Raw genomic sequence first — 18,954 nt, 5'->3', positions numbered from 1 at the left:
GCCAGGCAGATGGATATCTGGGGGGAAGAGCCTTCCTGGAGTGCAAAGGTCTTGAGTGTGCTTGGGGTACTGAGGAACAGTGAGATATTTAGTGTGACAGATGGGGAAAAGGCTACGAGGAAAGAGTTAGGAGATGACATCAGAAAAGTAGGAAAAAGTCCTCATGTAGGGTCTTGGAGGCCCTGGAGAGGACTTTGTGTTTTATTCTAAGTGATATGGGCAACAATGGGCAAGCAGAGGAAAAACATGATCTCACATATGTGTTAAAACTATCACCCTATTGCCTGTGAAGAACAGATTATAGGAGACCAAGATAGAAACAAGAAAAGTAGATAGGTAGCCATGACGACAATGCAAGCAAGAGATGGTAGTGGTGAAGGTTGGTAAGGGTTGTAAGAAGCAATCACTTTCTGGGCATTTTCCAGTAAAACCAATAGAATTTGCTGGCGAGTGGATATAAGATACAAAAAAGTGGAGCAAGGATCATTGTAACTATCTGACATGAAAAATTTAAAGGCTAGAGCTACAACTTACTGGGATGAAGAAGAGAGGTGAGGGAGGAGGTTGAGGACAGGGAGGCAGGAGTTTGATTTGGCGCATGTGAAGTTTTAGATGCCTTCGAACGGAGAAGCCATGTAGTTGGCTGGATATACAGGGATTCAGGAATTCTGGGATTCAGAAATGAGGTCAGAGTTGGAAATAAAATCGGGTATTTCAAACCAAGAAACTGAGATCATCTAAGGAATTGGTATAGATAAATGCTGCTGGTAAGTTCCATATTTCCAAGTCAATTTCTTTGTTTTAACATAGGCTTTCTTTTTCAGTTCCTCTCTCTAGATGTGCCCTGATGGGGTGTCCCCAGGATTTTTCACTGATCTCATTCTACCCCATCCAGGTCTCTTCCCATCTCAAGATAGTTTCTCTCCCTATCTTCCCAGAAACGTTAAGCTGGTCATTTCTAGGACAAGGAAAGCCACGACATGGAACTGCTTCAATGAAAATGAAACGTTTGCTCCAAAAACACTGCTGGGTCATTTCCTACAAAACACCTCCTCTCATTTTGTTTGCCAAGAATATCGGGAATCAAAACTGCAACATTTCAAAACTGCTGTTTCTATCTTTGCCACATTTGTACTAATATGGTCTACAAATGGGAATGGCTCATAATGGAATAATCACTGGATTTGGAATCACAACATGTGGATACCTACCGGCTCTGTTAATAAAATGTTGTTTAACCTTAGGGAAAATATCTCACTAATTCTCGATTGAATTAGGTCAAGATTAGTAAATAAGTGTCAACCTGTGAAGCAAGTTAGAAAAATATCTTGTGTATACACTTATTAGTTCTATAACTTGTCTGCAGACTCTTTGGATTTCCTATGGCAGCAGTGATATGATCTGAAATAATGATAATTTGTCTCTCTTTTGCTAATCCACATTACATTTTACTTATTTTTCTAGTCTTATTGCTGTGGCCAAGACACCAGTTAATTAATCAATAGTAGCAGTGACTGAATAAATTCTTATCTTATTCATGACTTTGGTAGTATTGCTCTTAAAGATTCATCATTTAAGTATGTTTGCTGATGTTTCAAGTATTTGCTTACAAATTTTTGAAATTATGAGCATTGATTTTTATCTAAGATTTTATTATTCCTTCTGAGATGATGTTCTTTTGCCTTTTGCTGTTTTGTCAATGTGATAGATTATACTGTACATTTTTATCATGTTGGCCCATTCTCATATTCCTGGAATAAGTGATATTTTGTCATGATGTATTTTTAATTTTAACATGATGGAATTAATTTGTTAATGTTTCATTGGGGATCTTTGCCCACATTAGGATCTTGTTCATAAAGGACACTGGTCTATAATTTTCTTTTCTTACATTCACACGATTTGGGTATCAAGGTCCTTTTAGGTGTATATACATTCCCTCTCCTCATGTATTGTGGGTTTCTGCACCATTTGACATTCAAAGAAATTGTTCTTAATTTTGAGTAAGGCTATATGCTTTAATACATTTGAAAATGTTTTATGTAACATTACTCTGCTTTTTATCAAGTCAGATAAAGGAAGTATCCATGTTGGATTTATTTCATCAGTTAACAAGAAGCCTAAGATTTCATGATTATTTCAATGGGGACAGAAAAGAGAAAAGAAGTAAAAACACAAGATCAGACCTCTCATTCCAGAGAAGATGAAATGGCTACATTTCTCTTTATTTTTACTACTGAATACAGGTAAAAACCCTGGATGTTATATATAAAACACAAACACAATAAGATTCTAAAAGGTGGAGGGAAGAAGGCCAGCTAGGGACCTCTAGATCTGAGGAATGGCATGGCAGTTAGTTCCCTGGGTTCCCCTTCTGTCATGTATGTATCTTGGGTTGTGTGTTAGATAAGACTATAACCCAGAAATGCCAATCCCAAGAAAAGCCTGCTGTCTCCTGGCAAAAGACTAGAAAAGACTCAGCCTACCAAGACAGAAGCCTTTAGACAATAACCACCCTATTCCAGCCAAATAACATCGCAAAATGTGGCACCCACCCGATCATCAAAAGCCAAGTGGAAAGCCTAGAATTCCATTCTATCTTGGCAGTAAGCAAGAACACCTCTTCATCCCCACTGGGGTAACATCAGAAGAGAAGAGGCTGAATGGGAAAAATGATCTTCCCCACCTACTCTGAGGTCATAAGGTTCTACACTATTTCCTCTTCTTGATTGGGATGGTGTTGAGGAAGGTCAAGTGGAGATTCCAGATTTTCACAACAACCCAGTAGTAACAAGGCCACATCCCCACCACCACAGTGTCAAAAATCACTTATCATACTAAGAACCAGAAAAATATGAACTTGAATGAAAAGAAGGCAATCAATAGACACCAAAACCAAGATGGCAGATGCTGGAATTATCTGACAAGGGATTTAAAGTAGCCATGATGAAAATACTTCAACAAATAATTATGAACACAGTGGAAACAAACAAAAGTCTTAGTTTGTACTTTGAACAAGATTGGCTTGTATAAAGTACTTAGTTCTAAAGTTTACTTTATCTGACATTAACAGAGCTAGCCAGCCTTTTTATGCCTAGTGGCTAAATGATATATATATATATTTATCCATCCATTTACTTTCAGCCCAGTTGTATCTTTATAGTTAAAGTACACCTCTTATAGATACCATATAATTTGGTATCTATATTCTTTCTTCTCTCCCTCCAATCTCTTTGTGCCCTCTGATGCAACACAACAGCACGCCCAAAGCAATATCAGGTGGGGTAGCAGAGCCTTCTGAGTTGAGCCAGATGCCCAGAGTGGACCCAGGAGCCAGAGCTGTACCTCAAGATGGGCAAGACAGCCAAGAGAACAGAGGATCTGGCTGGACTCACCTGCGAGCTGGTAGAGCAGAAAGATGAGGATGGAGTGTGCTGAGGGGCCAAGCATGTTGTTCTGTGGACGTTTTATTTTTTTATCCATTTAAAAAGTCTTTGTTGTTTAAGTGGAGTGTTTAGTCAGTTTACACTCAGTGTAATTATTGACATAGTTGGATTTAAGTCTTCCATTTTATTATGTCTTCTCCTTGCTCATTTTAGTTTCACCATTTCTCCTGTCCTTTCTTTTTAACAAGTATTATTATTAGAATATTTTTTAGGATTCCATTTTAGTGCCTCTATTGACCTTTTAACATCACTGTTTGCATTATTTTCTTAGTGGTTTTTTCTTAATTTGCCATTTGGATATCTTTTTTTTAATGAAATATCCATTTGAATCTCTTGTTCATAGGGTTGTCTGCCTAATTCATATTGATATATCAGTTTCTTGGTCTCTGAACCTTCATCTATACAAGTACATAATAGAAAATGAAACCTCACTTGCAGAATTACTGTGGCATTTGAAATTACAAATCAAATGCAAAGCAGTTATAATAGTGACCACCATTATTTATACATTATGGATATAAGACTGTTGTGGAATAAATTATTAAAAGAACCTCTTAATTTTGCTGTAATATACTCTAAGCCCTCATTTCCTCGTCTGTAAGATAGGGTTCCGGGAGTATCTGACTCATAGGCTGTTATGAGGAATAGGCAAAAGGGTGCATATACTCCTGGCACTTAGCAAAGCTCAGTAAATATTGTTATCCCCACTGCCACATTTTTGTCCCACATCTAACCTATTTCCTCTTTTTCAGATCTCTGAGAGGTCGTATGGTATAGCAGATAAGGCTGACCGTATGGCCTTGATCAATTTCTAGCCTGTCTGAGCCTGTGATTCCTTATCTGCAAAACGGGGGTTCCATCACCTTTGGGATGCAATTCATTTTTTCCATCCGTTATTGAACACATGTAAAAAGGATGTTTTTCACTGAGAGAGCATACACAAAAAAAATAAGGATGACTCATTGTCACCTGTCCAGCACATCACATGGCTCCTCCTACGGCAACCCCAGCTGAGAAAGAAATGTGAGTGTTACCAGAGGGAAGTGAGTCCATTTAGTGACTGACGTCCACAGAACAACATGCTTGGCCCCTCAGCACACTCCATCCTCATCTTTCTGCTCTACCAGCTCGCAGGTGAGTCCAGCCAGATCCTCTGTTCTCTTGGCTGTCTTGCCCATCTTGAGGTACAGCTCTGGCTCCTGGGTCCACTCTGGGCATCTGGCTCAACTCAGAAGGCTCTGCTACCCCACCTGATATTGCTTTGGGCGTGCTGTTGTGTTGCATCAGAGGGCACAAAGAGATTGGAGGGAGAGAAGAAAGAATGACTCCGGGGAACGACTCCCCTTCTGATGGTCCCAGGGCAGAAAGCGCTGAGAGAAGTGGTGTGAGGTATCAGAAAAACCTGTTCTAATCTAGATTCTTCCATGAATTAGATTAAGAATGGCATCTTCCCCGGACCTCAGCCCTCCCTCCCTTTGAGGGCAACGTTAAAAGTAAAAAGAGATTGTACAAGTGTATATTTACTTATTTACAAACATATACTTTAAATGTTTTATTTAAATGTATTTGTAACATTTGCAAAAAATGTATTGTTATATATCATATTTATATAAATAGATATTTAGAAATATATTTAGGAAAATATTTTTAAATGATTATGCATAAAATGATATGATGGGAGGAAACAGTTGAATTTTCTCTCTTAACCCAAGCAATCCAATCACTCTTTACTTAGAAAACCAACTCACATTGTAGGCATTTTATGTGTAAGGCCATGAAGGATTGAGGACTTTTCTGACCCTGTCATAGGGATTCTAATCTTTGAAGATATTACTTTCGTCAGAGCTCTCAGGAAGGACCACAAGCCCCGTAAGTTAGTAATATCTCTCCAGTTGTCAAACTTACAGGGTGTCACCATGAGGTACCCCTCGGAGGATGTGGCAGAGCTGGATCACTTCTGAGGGCCTCAGCTCTCCCTGAAGGGACCGAAGTGGCTCCCAAGACCAGAGCCAGTCAGCCCTCCCAGGGCTCTCCTCCAGCTACCTGGCTTCTCCAGGTACTCTGCATCAGTGGACTCTCACTTCCTGGAGTTCATTAGAAATTTGCATTTGAGGGGAGCACCTGGTTCTAAGCAAGTAGTCCTAGAATAGGCTGTTACTTTAAAAACCACTCCTTGAACGGAAATGGTGATCAGAAGTAGACCCTGGAGATGGTGAGGTGGGGGAAGACATGACAGGACTCTTCAGAAAGCCAGGCATCCACCTGAAACCCGAACTATGGGCCACAGGGCACAAGTGTGTACCCTGCCCCAGGAAGGTGTGGACAGCCTGTGTGGTACACCTCCCATGGCTGAAAGGAGTCTGAGATTGTCCTAAAGCCTCCAGTGGGCAGGACTGTTGCAGTAGTGCTGGCCCTGGACAACAACCTGGTTTAACTTAGTAGCTAGATTATTGTGGGTAAGTTCCTTGGTCTCTGAACCTTCATCTATACAAGTACATAATAGAAAATGAAACCTCACTTGCAGAATTACTGTGGCATTTCAAATTAGAAATCAAATGCAAAGCAGTTATAATAGTGACCACCATTTATTAATCTCCTACTATGTCTAAGGCATATGCCGTACAATCTCCTCACAAGTCTCTAAGACAGTGATTATAATTTTCATTTTACACACAGGAGACAGACTCAGAGGAGGTCAGTGTCTCAGGCAAGATCAGGGAGCCATGAAGTAGAGCAGATACTGAGCTTCAAAAGTTTGGAAAACAGTGCTGCTTTCATTACACCAAACCTCTGACAACTGTACCTGCCCCTGGGGGAGCCCTCAGGAAATGCGTCTCCCCAGGAGAGCCCTTTGTAGTTCCTTTCCTCTCCAACTATGAAGCCAAGGTGGGGACTGAAAATGCCAGGAAGAGCAGGTCACTCTATTTCCGGGGTGCGAGTGCACCAACGGGGAACTATCCTGTCTGGGTTCAGAGGGGCCAAGGGGCAGCCCTGTAGCCTCAATGTTCCCACCTGGGCAATGGGCACAATAATCCATACCCCCCCCCCAGAGTTTACGATGAAATGATACTGCAGTGTTGACAATTAATAAACGGAAAACAGAGAAAGTGCGGGAGGATGTGCTGGGGAGGTGCTGAAAAGAACCAGAAGAGATCAGACGGAGGGAGCCGAGGCGACGGAGAAGAGCCCAGGAGCCCACACAGGGTGGCACCTTGGCTAAGGTGTCTGGTGAGCTGGGAGGGGTGTGAGCCTCTGCTCCGTGCACATCTTACATGGCACTGATTTTAAATTCTATTTTCAGGGTACATCAGTTAGGGGGAGGTTGGGTAAAGAGCAGTAGTTTCCAAAGTCGGTTTTTTTATTTTTTAAGCTTTTTGGAGTTTCCTTTTATGAAATGAAATCTTACACCGACACAAACTACACTCTAATGTATAGAGTCGAAGCCTCCCCAGCGGAAGGGGAGTTCCAAAGCCTCTGCTCCACTCCCTCCTTAGACCTTCCTCCAAGCTCCCCAGAAATACACGGAGCCGTGCCACCGGCCTCAGGGGTGGAGGGGGCGCAGCCTGGGAAGCCCACCTTAGGAGCCTGCGTCTGAGTCCCGGCCTTCCCCTGACTTGGCGCACGTCACCACAGCCCTCAGAGCGTCCAGTCTCTTCATCCGTGAAACGGGAGTGGACTGAGTCGTTTCTAAGGTTCCTCCCAGCTCTGAGACGCCCTGGTCCTTGGTCTCCATGAGGAGCGGGCAGGCCGGTGCGTTCTGATGGAGGCGCCCAGAACTGGGGGAGCTGCTCTGGGACCGGGCCGAGGGTGAGCCTTCCACCTCCCCGACCCCGAAGTCTTCGTCCTGGGTCACCATCCCTTGATTCTGGCTGTTCTGATGATGTCCCTTCCTCTTACTTCAGCTCTCTCCCCCCACTCAACTCCTGAGCCTTGGGGAAACAGTCTATGGAGCGGAGGTGCTCACCCAAAGGAAAAGGGAGTGACAAAGGGGAGAAGTTGTTGTACCTTTCTGTTGGGGAAGGCATCTTACGACTGACTGACTCTCCTGATGCCAAAACGTCTGAGTGTTGGCGGGGGCAGAAGGCAAAGGGTCTCCCCTCCAGAGGCAGGCTCATGAGCTGCTCGCTGCAGTAGGTACCCCCCTGAGCGGTCATTGCACGTACTACTTTGTTATGCATTAATCAGTGACTGGTCTGCAGGCATGAGTTCCAGGCCACCTTCTGAGGAACTCACCTTACTGAGAAGCCACCCAAAGAAGTTTTGTGAAATCTCCACTTCTCACTTTCAGCTATCCTTAGAGAAATGAGACCAAAAAAATGAGAAGCTTTTTTAGGCCCGTCTCTTATAACACCAGTGCTTGCCCTTCCCTCCCACTTCTTACCGTGCTGCAGACACTCTGTACTTCTCAAATCACTTTCAAATCCCTATTTACCCTTCATCCCCCACCCCAAAAATCCTGGCAAATAAAGGTTATTATTTTTCTCCAGTGAGAGTTGAAAAGACTGAAACTCAAAGAGGTGAGTGGGGAGTCAGTAGGGGAAAGAACACAGGCCTCTGAGACCTGGAACTAACTGGTTTCTCATCCCACTTCTGCCACTTCCCAGTTTGGGCCTGAGAAAGTCACTTGGCATCTTGGAGCCCCAGTGGCTTATCGATAAAGTGGAGCTTCCCTCTATCTCCTGGAGTTGCTTTGAGGATCAAGAACTAGTTTATGAACTAGAGAGCGATACCAAGTGTTCATTGCTAGAGTTGTTATTACAGAAGCACCCCAGACCCTACCACCAGGTGGTCTGGAACCTAATGCCTATAGATCAGTCATTGGCTAATTCAGCAAAATGGTAAATCCAGTCACCACCCAGGGGAACATCTCCTTCTGGGGAATTTAAAGTGGAAAATGAAGTGATATTAGTGGTGGAAGTTCAGGGGGTGGGTGTGAGAAAGGGTTGGAGACTTCCTCAAGAAAGGGCTCTGAGATAGGATTATGGGTCTTGAATAAGATTCAGATGGGCAGAGAGAAGAATAAAGCACAGACAAAAGCAGAAGTGAATCCTGGGGAGGGGGAGGCCTTGCTGCTTGGCTGCTGGCAGTAAGTGGGTGGCATTCCCAGGCTTCCCATCTTCCCACAGCATCTGATGGTCAGCCAGGCCTTGGAACAAAAGTCCTGGGCTTCTCTCAGATGTGATCAACCCCAGTCATGTGACACCCTGGAACTAATTACTATGCCAGAGGAAGACCACCACTTGAACTGGGTGTCTGTCAGCCTTACCCAAGCCACCTGGCTGGCCCAAAATGAGGAAGGGATGCAGGAGACAAGTTACGGCATTCACCGCCTAGGGGGACGGTGGATGAGCCACGGGGCCCCATCCTTCCATGCCTTGTTGACAGGTGTTAGTAGCCCCTCATTCTGGAAAGTCTGATGATCCCGCAGATCCCGGTGAGCCCTCCCATTGTTCTCTCCCCAAATGCCCATCACTTGTCCTTTCATAATACCTATAGCTACTTATTTAATGACTATCAATGCCATGAGTGCAAGATCATAACTGTCTTGCTCCCCAGTTATATCCTCAACTCCTAAACAGTGCCTGGCAGGAATATGGAACTATGTAAATTCTTGCCAAAGAAAGGAATGACTGAATGAGAAAAGCGTGACCTACCTAGACATGGCATGGTAAACCCTATAGGGTCACAAGCTACAGGTGGAGAAGCCTTCACAGGAAAGGGAGCTTCAGTTCAGCCTTGGGCAGCGGAGAAGAGAAGTCTCCTGTTTCTGGATCCCTTTTCACAATCACCTGGGAAGAGTAGATGAAACCGGTTAGGATTCACCCTTTGTCCTTTGAATGCACCTTGAGGAAGTAGCAAGGATCTGCTTTCATCTTTCAGGACCCCTCTTCCACCCTAAAGATACAATTAAGACAGGAAAATATACTCCGTCTGGCTTAGGCAATTTGCACTGTGTCATCACCCAATTTCATTCTACCAAGGAACAATGAATTTGGAGACATTTTCTTATAGCTTTACACATTCATACCTCTTGACATTAAGCCTGAGAATATAGCACTACATGTGTGAAGGCGTGAAAAGAGTAGCTGATCATGGCCAAAGTGTGCTCATACCTGTTATAGCACCATGGCCACATCTTGACAGTTTGAGCACTTCGTTGAACACCTCCCACAAACCTCAAGTGAAAATGAAATCACTCAAAGATGCCCTAAATCCAGAGACTGCACCCGCTTGGGGGCAAGTGATGCCCAATCTTTATTTGACTGCAAAATATTGTCCTCTACTATCTCTGTTGTTGAAGTAAAAGAATTCATTAATGGATCGATCAGAAATTCAAAATCCAAAAAATTGACTTTGTGACATTTACTGGGACTATTTTGATACCCCTTGAAAGGATCAAAGAGAGAACAACTGAAAAACCATCCTGCCTTAGTATTAAGGAAGCAGGAGAGAAGCGTTTTGAAAAATCAGGTTGCTTAACAGAATGAGTTGATAAAGGCTTGAGGGACCCAAAGTATCAGCAACTGATAAATTAAAGGGGGAAAATGTTTGAAAACAAGAATCATCTCTTAAAAGGCATTTACCCAGGGAAAGCCAGAAAGAGATTCAGCAAAAAAGTTAGTCAAGATCCCATACCTGTAATCAGGGACCTGGTCAACATTTGGTAGCAGCAGATTCCCTGACCCTGGGGCACTGGTAGGGCAGCTCGTGCTTGAGTTAAGGTCACCAGAGACCATGAAAGGGGAATTGGGAATGTGTGAGACCCAAGGGCTTCAGAGTTGACACCTGAGCCTTTGAGGGAGCTGTGAAGGGGAGTGAAGGGTAAGGCTGGAGCTGTTGGAGATGGTACAAATGCCAGGGGGCCTTCAAATCGAGCCATAGTGGAAAGAATCCTGGCCGCAGATTCAAATAACATTGGGTTAAATCATCAAATCATCACCTGTTAGCTTTGGGCCTTTGCACAAGTTAGATGTTTTTGAATCTCAGTTTTCTCATCAAATCAATAGCTAACAAACTTCTGTTGTGAATATCCAGATAGGAAATGTTTCAGGCTTTTCAGGCCGTGTGATCTCTGTCACAACTAGTCAACTGAGCAGCAATAGACAATATGTAAAGGAAAGAACATGGCTGTGTCCTACTGAAACCATTTACAAAAACCAGTGGCAGTAGGGTGCCTAAATGGTTTTCTTGGCTTCACTGGAGATGGCTGGTAATTATAGATTTGCTTTGTTTATGTCACCGTATTCCTATTATGTTAATATGTGTGTGCAAATTAGTTAGTAGTTTAAAACCTATACATACTTAAGGTACTATACAAGAAGATATGTCAAAGAAATAATCAATCCTCCCAAGTTTCCTTCATATGCTACATCTATAGCTTTTCTTCTTCCTTCCTAATTACAACCCTTAAATAGAATTCGTGCCTCATATCGAATTTACCGAGTATCATAATTCCTCCAGGTGGTAAAGATACCTCGAGACAAGTGCTGGGCATAGAAGCCACAGGGCATAAATCTGCAAAGAAGTAAAAAGCTAACCTTTGCAAACAATATGGCTTCTCTCTCACTTACCAACTTTACATTTCCCTGTATGGCCCCGGAAGATGACTGGTTAGCCAGAGACGGGTAAGATTCCTCAAGGGAGGAACAACCTAAGACAGGCACAGTCGCAGGGGGGCCATCAGGTGAGAATTTGGGGATCAACAGAGGTGAGGCTCAGAACCTCACCCCCCCTGCTTTGAGAGAAATCTTCTGCATCCGTGGATGTCTTGCTGCCCTTGTCTAGCCTGGATTAATACTTAGTCCATAGGCACACACCTGATCATCTGATCATCTACATTTGCCTTCTTACAGCACTAAACTATGTTTTCTACCTTTATCTTGCATCTACCTACCACTTCAGCATTTTATTAAAAATAAAAATAATAATAATAATAGGAGAAATGTGGGATCAACATATAAATCAAGTACAAAAATCAAATGAATATTCATATTTGACCTGATGGTTTATAGGTCATATTGCATGATCAAAACCGAAAGTTTCTGTGATGAATGCCCTTGTACTGTTCACCATGTAAGAATTTATTCACTCTGTAAGAATTCGTTCACCATGTAAGAACTTGTTCGTTATGCTTCAGAAGATTGGAGACTGATGAGAATTAGGCTTGAGATGGATTAATGATTGTACATTGAGCATTGACCCCCCTATACTGAATTTTATTGTTGTTAACAACCATTTGATCAATAAATATGAGAGATGCCCTCTCAAAAAAAAAAAAAAAAAAACCAGTGGCAGGCCAGATTTGGGCCATGAGCTATGGGTTGTTGATCTCTGTGTAAAAGGGATCAAAATTTCTAATTTTCAGGATTGCTTTAAGTATTAGACATGATCTTTACAACAAACGTTTTGGCACAGAATAAGCCCTTGATGCATAGTAACTATAATTACTTGGGACCTCTTGCCAGGACAGCTGAATTTTAATAGGAACTAAAGAAATAAATTTCCAATGAAACAACTTTCAACATCTGGATGCGCCAGTACAGGAACTTGTCTTTTACTGGAAGAGACATGAGTTATATCAGTGCTAGAGTGGTAGAAAATATTATGGTAAGTGATCAAGGTGTGAAACAACAGGCTCTTCTGAAAGTTTGGTCAGTCACATAGGCTCCGAAGGGTCACCCAGGGGTTGGTTGGGTTCCTCTGGGCCTTCCCAGGACCCAAAGGGGGTGAGCAATTGGTAGCAAGAGCAGAGACTCAGGTTGATTTTATGGTTTTCTGTGTCTGCAGGACCAGCAGCATCTGGAGCCCTGAAGGAACTGGTTGGTGCCCTGGGTGGGTCTGTGACCTTCCCCCTGAAGCTCTCAGCAAATCAGATCGATAGCATTGTTTGGATATTCAACACAACCACGCTTGTCACCATACAGCCAAAAATGCCAGACAAAGAAGACATTATCATTATAACCCAAAATCACAACAAGAAGAGGGTGGAATTTCACAGAGATTACTCCCTGAAGCTCAAAACACTGAAGAAGAGTGACACAGGTCCCTACCGTGTGGAGATATACAGCTCATCTCAGGGTCCTTTCAGCCAGGAGTATAGGCTGCAAGTCTATGGTGAGCAGAATCACTTCCAAAAGGAACGGATCGATTCCCTGATGATGGAGATGCTCAAATAAAGGGCAGATAGACAATCAGCCGGATGTGGAAGAGGGAACTCCTTCAGGAATGAAGTAAATGTAGCTGAGCTCTGAGGTCCCTCCCTGCTCAGCAATTCTGTTAGAGGCAGTGTGGGGAAGCAGATGGGCTCTACGGCAAGCGCTGATCACACAAGTTAGATACAGGCTTCTCTGCTTCCTAGTTGCATGGCCTGAGGAGTTTCCAGGTCTGTAATGGGGAGGAAAGTGATAGCTACCTTTGAAAGATTATTGGGTATACACATCAATCATACTCCTTCCCCTACAGTTACCAACCAGTTAAGAAATCTACAGGAAAATCAGAAAGAAAGTTCAAATACCTGCCTAATTTTTTTATGGTAGAGTTAGATAGAAGGATTTTCCCCCAAGTCTAAACATTGGAGCCGATTATTGGAAAGATGAACTTAGAAAGCTACTATTCAACCAGCTGCAAGAAGCTGACTCGCTCACTGAGCTGCAATAGCAGGGACCTCCTGGTGGTGCACCTTGACCCAGGTGTGTCCTCCATGTAGACATAGTTGAAGAGAACAGAAGACATGCACTCGGTGGGCAAAGTAGCTGGTAGAGGAGGAAAGGGCAAACCACACTGAACAGCAATCTAGCAGCTCAAAACCATGAATAGATAAATGACGGATGTCAGACTCTTAGCATCTCAGCAACGAGCTAATTGCTTGTCTCTGGAGAAGAGTGAGCACAAGGTAGAGGGGAGGACCAGAAGTTTTATCCAATGCTCTTCTCTCCTGGAGGGTAAACTCAAAGTCTCTTCAAGGGGAATAGGGAGCCTCTAAAAACAATGTTAGCCAAACCCAAAATGCATTTAACATAGTGCTTGCCATATGGCTGCGCTTGGTAAATGGCAACTACACTTTTGTTGCATTGCATTATCATTTCTATGACTATTGCTGTTGTTACATAGCTGCGGCTAGCAGACCTACATAGTTCTCCCAGATAAGAATGAGAATTCTGCTTCCAATTGCTGTCGCTTCTCTTCTTCGTAGCATCCCAGAGAAATTCAGCTCCAAGGTTTACAAGAATAACTCAGGAAAAGGAGGGTTACAGCGTAGTTCCCACACTTCCATTTCTCTTTTTTTTTTTTTTTTTTTTTTGAGAAGGCATCTCTCATATTTATTGATCAAATGGTTGTTAACAACAATAAAATTCAGTATAGGGGGTCAACGCTCAATGTACAATCATTAATCCATCTCAAGCCTAATTCTCGTCAGTCTCCAATCTTCTGAAGCATAACGAACAAGTTCTTACATGGTGAACGAATTCTTACATAGTGAATAAATTCTTACATGGTGAACAGGACAAGGGCAGTCATCACAGAAACTTTCGGTTTTGATCATGCAATATGACCTATAAACAACCAGGTCAAATATGAATATTCGTTTGATTTTTGTACTTGATTTATATGTTGATCCCACATTTCTCCTATTATTATTATTATTTTTATTTTTAATAAAATGCTGAAGTGGTAGGTAGATGCAAGATAAAGGTAGAAAACATAGTTTAGTGCTGTAAGAAGGCCAATGTAGATGATCAGATGATCAGGTGTGTGCCTATGGACTAAGTATTAATCCAGGCTAGACAAGGGCATCAAGACATCCACGGAGCCATTTCTCTTTTTACAGAGCACGTGTCAAAGCCCCAAGTCACCATGGGTCTGCAGAACAATGAGAATGGCACCTGTGTGACCAATCTGACATGCTTCATGGAACAGGCAGGAGAGGATGTCACCTACAGCTGGAAGTCCCTGGGGCAGGCATCCAATGAGTCCTATGATGGCTCTACCCTGCCCATATCTTGGAAGCTGGGGAAAAAGGACATGACCTTCATCTGCACGGCCAGGAACCCCATCAGCAGCAATTATTCAAATCCCATCTCTGTTTGGAAGCTCTGTGAAGGTGACTGTCTCTCTTTTTTCTCCAGGAGCCTCCAGTCATAGGATTTACACCTTCTTTAGCTCCTGGTTCCCATGGGAACAGGCACTGTGTTGAAAACTGGAGGCCACTGGGAAGTCACCAGACTGGGAGGAAGGTGACAGTTGGGTCATTTCCCTTGGCTAACTCTTCTCCCTTCCCTGTGCTTCCACCCATTCTCTCTATAAAGGTCCTGCTGGTGTTCCAAATGTCATGGTCTGGAGCCTCCTGGGGGTGTTCTTCCTGCTCGGTGCCCTTGTACTGCTGCCAGCTATTTGGATTATGAGGAGAGGAAAAAGAAAAGGTAGGGAATGTACAATTTCTGTCTTCACCCTCGTTCATGCACTTTCTCCCTCACTTATTCAACAAGCATCTGCTGAACCCTGTGCCAGGTTTGGTGCTAGGCACTAAAGGTACAGAAATGAAGACAGCCCACTCTCTGTGCTCAAGGTGAGCACCATCCGCCTGCGCTCCTTGGCTTTGGAGTAAAGAGGGTGCTTGAATCCTTAAGTTCTCCCCTAAGGCTGAGGCCTATCCCAGTTCCCTCTCCAGTGCCTACCCCACTCCTTCCTACAGACGGACTTAGTGATGTAGCCCCCCCACTGACCCAGGCCACACTGCTGAGTCCATTCCTCTGACCTGGGAGATGATGACCTCCTAGTGTGAGACCCCACGCACCCGCGCCCTCCAATCAACCTTCCCAGTCCCCATCCCTGTCAGAGCCCCCAGTCCAGCCCCCGTCCTCTCCACTGGATGGTCCCAGAGACTTCTCGTTTCTCCTACCTCAGTCTAGGCACATTCCTCCTGGAGAAGCCTGTCTCTGTCTGTCTCTGTCTCTCTCCATGCCACACCTCATGCTCTGTGTCCTTTGACCCTGTTGATTTGCCTTCTTAGGTTCCCACTAACACTGTCCCCGTGGGGTGCTGGGGAGGGACCTAATCATCAACTGGGTGTGAACGGTAGATTTTAAGATCTTCCCTCCCACTTGGAAGCACTCTGAAAGCATTTATGACCCTCTCTTCTTACCTCTTTGGCTATCTTGGTTCAGAGACTGGGAAGTGAAGGGACAAGGGTAACTACTTCATTGTGGCATTTCCCTGAGTTTAATGCTGGAAGTTCCACGTCCTGGAAAACCCTTTGGTTACAGGAAAACCAGGATTGTTGGTCACCCTTTGTGGGTCATCCAGATGGGGTAGTAGGCCAAGGGGGGTGGTGAGTGGAGAAGGGGCCATGCCTGATTCTCTCTCAACTTGGTTTCAGAGTCCACTGAAGAGAAGAGAATGGGCACTCAACAGGAAATTCCTAACTACTGGCCCCCTTCCAGAGAGATCTCCGAAAACTACACGATCAGTCACGCTAACGTGAGTTTTTCCCATCTCTCCTGGGGCCTGATCCTCCTCTCTGAGGGCCTCCCTCTTTTACTTGAGATTTTTCCAGGGATTTGGGCAATATGGGAGATAAGGATGGATAGCCCTGAAACTGAATGCACCTGCGTCCCCCCAAGTCTCTCTAGATGCTCTCTTGCATAGGAATTGGTGGCCTCTGGAGCACCTGGTTTTGACCCCACCAGGTGCGCTCACAGTGTGAGTCACCCCTCCCGCCACCGTCACAGCAGCCACTCCACAGGCCCAATTCCTTGTGCACAGGACAACGGGTAGAGAAGTGTGACTTTGACATGATGGTTGAGTTGTGATGTCAGAAGACTGGCTCCACAGATGCCTCTTCCTCTGAGGTGACCCACAGAGCCATCAGGAGGGACTCAGAGGCCCACATGCAAAGCCTCCCAGTGCAGGGGGCCACCAAACAGACGTGAATCAACACAAGGTTAATTCAAAGGAAACTCTTGGAAAAGAAAATCATCGGAATACAGTTTAAAGAAATCCAAGTAACAAGAGACGATTTGGAGACCTAGGTAGACAGCTTCTAAAGGGCCCCTGGGAACAATCACCACAGCCCAGGTAGACTAGCTCCTTACAGGTCATAGGGCAATTTCCACATTAGCCCTTTTAACAAAGAAATAAAAACACTTTAGAGCTTCAAAATCCCAGTTTTTTCTGCCCAGCTTTGGTGCCTTCCAATCAGGCTGCATCTTCCTGCACTGACCTACAACTTCCCAAGAGAAGACATTGCATTTCCTCTTTGGAGTCGGTCTTGTCCTTCCCTCCACACAGGCCAGGTCGCTCTGTGCTTCCCTCAGCCAGGCTTATGTCAAAATTGATCGCTTTATACCATCTGCCTTCTTCTCCTGCTCCAGACACATTTCCAGGAGACCACAGCACTGTCCTGAATGTTCGGGAATAAACTTCATGGACCCAGAATATTTTTCTCCAGCCTTAAAGGAGCTTGGGTTGTTGCTGTCATTGTTGTTTTGTTTTGACCCATCAGTCATTCTCACTGAATTGCTCCAAGGGCCCTTTAGACTGACAGAAATGTTTATTTGCAACATTAGCAATGTACTTTAAATGACCCTGTAATCACCTTAGGAAGTTCATAGCTCATGGGAGTGATATATCTTATGTATTTTTTTAGTTCATTGAAACACAGCACAGTTTACAAGTAATGCAAATGCTTCTTTTAAAAAAAGTTCTTAATAGTTGTAACAGCTGCCACCAAGAGCCCTTCCCACTATCCACCCCTGTGCCAGGACTCTCTCTCCCTCCTTGCCCTCTCCTCCCACAGCTGCTTTCCTTTTCCAGATTCTGGGGGTCTCTTTGGCCTTGTCTATGTGTCCCAGAAGACAGGTGATGATTTCTTTTGTTTGTTTTTTGTTTTTGAACAGAAAGCTATTTCAGAGGAAAATCCAGCAAACACACTTTATTCCACTGTGCAAATACCCAAAAAGGTAAGATGCTTTAGATCTGAGCTTCATCTAAGTTGTCCCATAATTTGTTCTGGTTCAAGCTTAGTTGAAATTTTCCTGAACCCCAGGGATCTCATATTCTGTGATATTCGAGGGTATCCTGGTATGGCCCCATTCCCTTTGCTTAGGGTTACACCAGAATATGGAGCAGAGAGGAGAATTCTGTGTTAGGAGTTGAGTGGGAGTACTGTGGAACAAACGGAGCAGGAGAGAGGTTCCAGGAAGCAATCTTCGGGAAAATCAGCAGAATCCTGATTGAGGGCATGGATGGGGAAAGAGTCCACTGGCTTAGGCTATGTCTGGAGGGGAGGGATAGGGGGGAGCAAATCCATCTTGCTTCTGAGCCACCAGTAAACTGGAGGTGGGAGAGATTTCGCCTCTTTTCAATGGTCCGGCTGAAGTACATCTGATTTGCACCCTCCTTCCAGTCAAACTCCTAGTGTAGTAAGATTTAAGGCTTATTCCCCCACAGCTCCACCTTGGCAGAGCAATGATCCCTTCCCATCTCCTCTCCCAACCAGACCAGAAAGGAGGAGGCTGGGTAAAGCAGTTTGCTTAGTAATAGGAAAGGTTGTTTTGATGGATTATTGGAAGGAATTTTTGGAAGGATTATTATTAGGTTCATTCATCATTTAACAAGATAAATGTGGGATAAATGTAACTAACCCTTTAGGAATTATTCTAAGGAATAACTAAACTAAGGAATAATTTCTATAAAGCTGGAATGCTTAAGCAGTGGGTGCAAGCACAGTGGGAAATGTGGATTGGGTAACCTTATCAGTGATAGAGGTTGGGGATGGTGAAGGTGTCGAGGAAGACCTACCTCCAGCGCTCTGCATCTTTTTGTCTGCCTAACAGGTGGAGAAACCCCACTCTCTGCCCTCATCGCCAGACACACCAAGGCCATTTGCCCATGATCATGACATCTCTCCACCTCAGGGGTGAAGAGAATAGTTCGTTTCCATATCAATGGATAATTATTGGGCAACAGAGGGCTTATGTGAACCTGAGATGTTAGATTCTGCTGGCTCAGGAAAGAGAGACGGCCCCAAAACACAGTTTGTAAGCAATAAATGAATTTTGAGCTTTATTTCTCCCCTTGACTGACTTTGGTTTTAGAGATATTTTGCCCCAGGATTTCCTCTCCCCGGACTTACATCTGGCACAGTCGGCAGGATCTCTGAACCCGAAATCTGTCATAATGGGTGTGACCTTTGGGAGGGCTGCCCCTAGAGATGATGGGGAGAAGTGGCGCTCACGCTGAGGGACGTGTGTCTGCACCCTTGTGGCCATGGGGGAGCCACCCCCACTGCTGGCTGTGCCAACGCCGGCCTGTGGCCCAAACCAGAGGCTGCTGCTGCTCCTGCTGCCAGCTGGGGCCCTGCAGGCCAGGGAGGCCAAGGAGAGGCGCTGAGCCTGTGGAGAGGAGTGCCTTGTGTGCTCTCATGGGGACTTACACCGAGTCCAGCAGGAGCATGGGACAATAGCAAGGTGGCCGATAGCCCTCCTCAGGCAGCAGACAGACTATACTG

At 44.4% G+C, this 18,954-nt stretch overlaps 1 protein-coding gene across 3 annotated transcripts; it reads left to right on the top strand.

Moving 5' to 3' along the window:
• Positions 1-4,443: 4,443 nt before the first annotated feature.
• SLAMF7 (SLAM family member 7) lies at positions 4,444-18,512 on the top strand. Of its 3 annotated transcripts, XM_017676324.3 has the most exons (7): positions 4,444-4,580; positions 12,234-12,560; positions 14,275-14,547; positions 14,753-14,866; positions 15,823-15,923; positions 17,342-17,404; positions 18,281-18,512. In XM_017676324.3, exons 1-7 carry the CDS (start codon positions 4,526-4,528, stop codon positions 18,365-18,367), a joined length of 1,020 nt encoding a protein of 339 aa, XP_017531813.3. In that variant the 5' UTR covers positions 4,444-4,525; the 3' UTR covers positions 18,368-18,512. The 3 variants fall into 3 exon arrangements, with proteins under 3 accessions (XP_017531813.3, XP_073077492.1, XP_073077493.1); XM_073221391.1 differs by lacking the exon at positions 15,823-15,923; XM_073221392.1 differs by lacking the exons at positions 12,234-12,560; positions 15,823-15,923 and having other exon boundaries at positions 4,479-4,580.
• The last annotated feature ends 442 nt before the right edge of the window (positions 18,513-18,954 follow it).

Source organism: Manis javanica, chromosome 14 (assembly GCF_040802235.1).
Source record: "Manis javanica isolate MJ-LG chromosome 14, MJ_LKY, whole genome shotgun sequence".
In the NCBI taxonomy this organism is placed as follows: domain Eukaryota; kingdom Metazoa; phylum Chordata; class Mammalia; order Pholidota; family Manidae; genus Manis; species Manis javanica.
Note: the sequence above shows the minus strand (reverse complement) of the source record. Positions and strands in the feature narration are given on the sequence as shown.

Bases quoted from the DNA above. Each gene is read 5' to 3' on its own strand.
- SLAMF7 (XM_017676324.3), top strand. From the start codon at position 4,526: ATGCTTGGCCCCTCAGCACACTCCATCCTCATCTTTCTGCTCTACCAG. The intron at 14,867-15,822 runs GTAGGGAATGTA...ACTTGGTTTCAG, and splicing joins GAGGAGAGGAAAAAGAAAAG to AGTCCACTGAAGAGAAGAGA. The intron at 15,924-17,341 runs GTGAGTTTTTCC...GTTTTTGAACAG, and splicing joins ACACGATCAGTCACGCTAAC to AAAGCTATTTCAGAGGAAAA.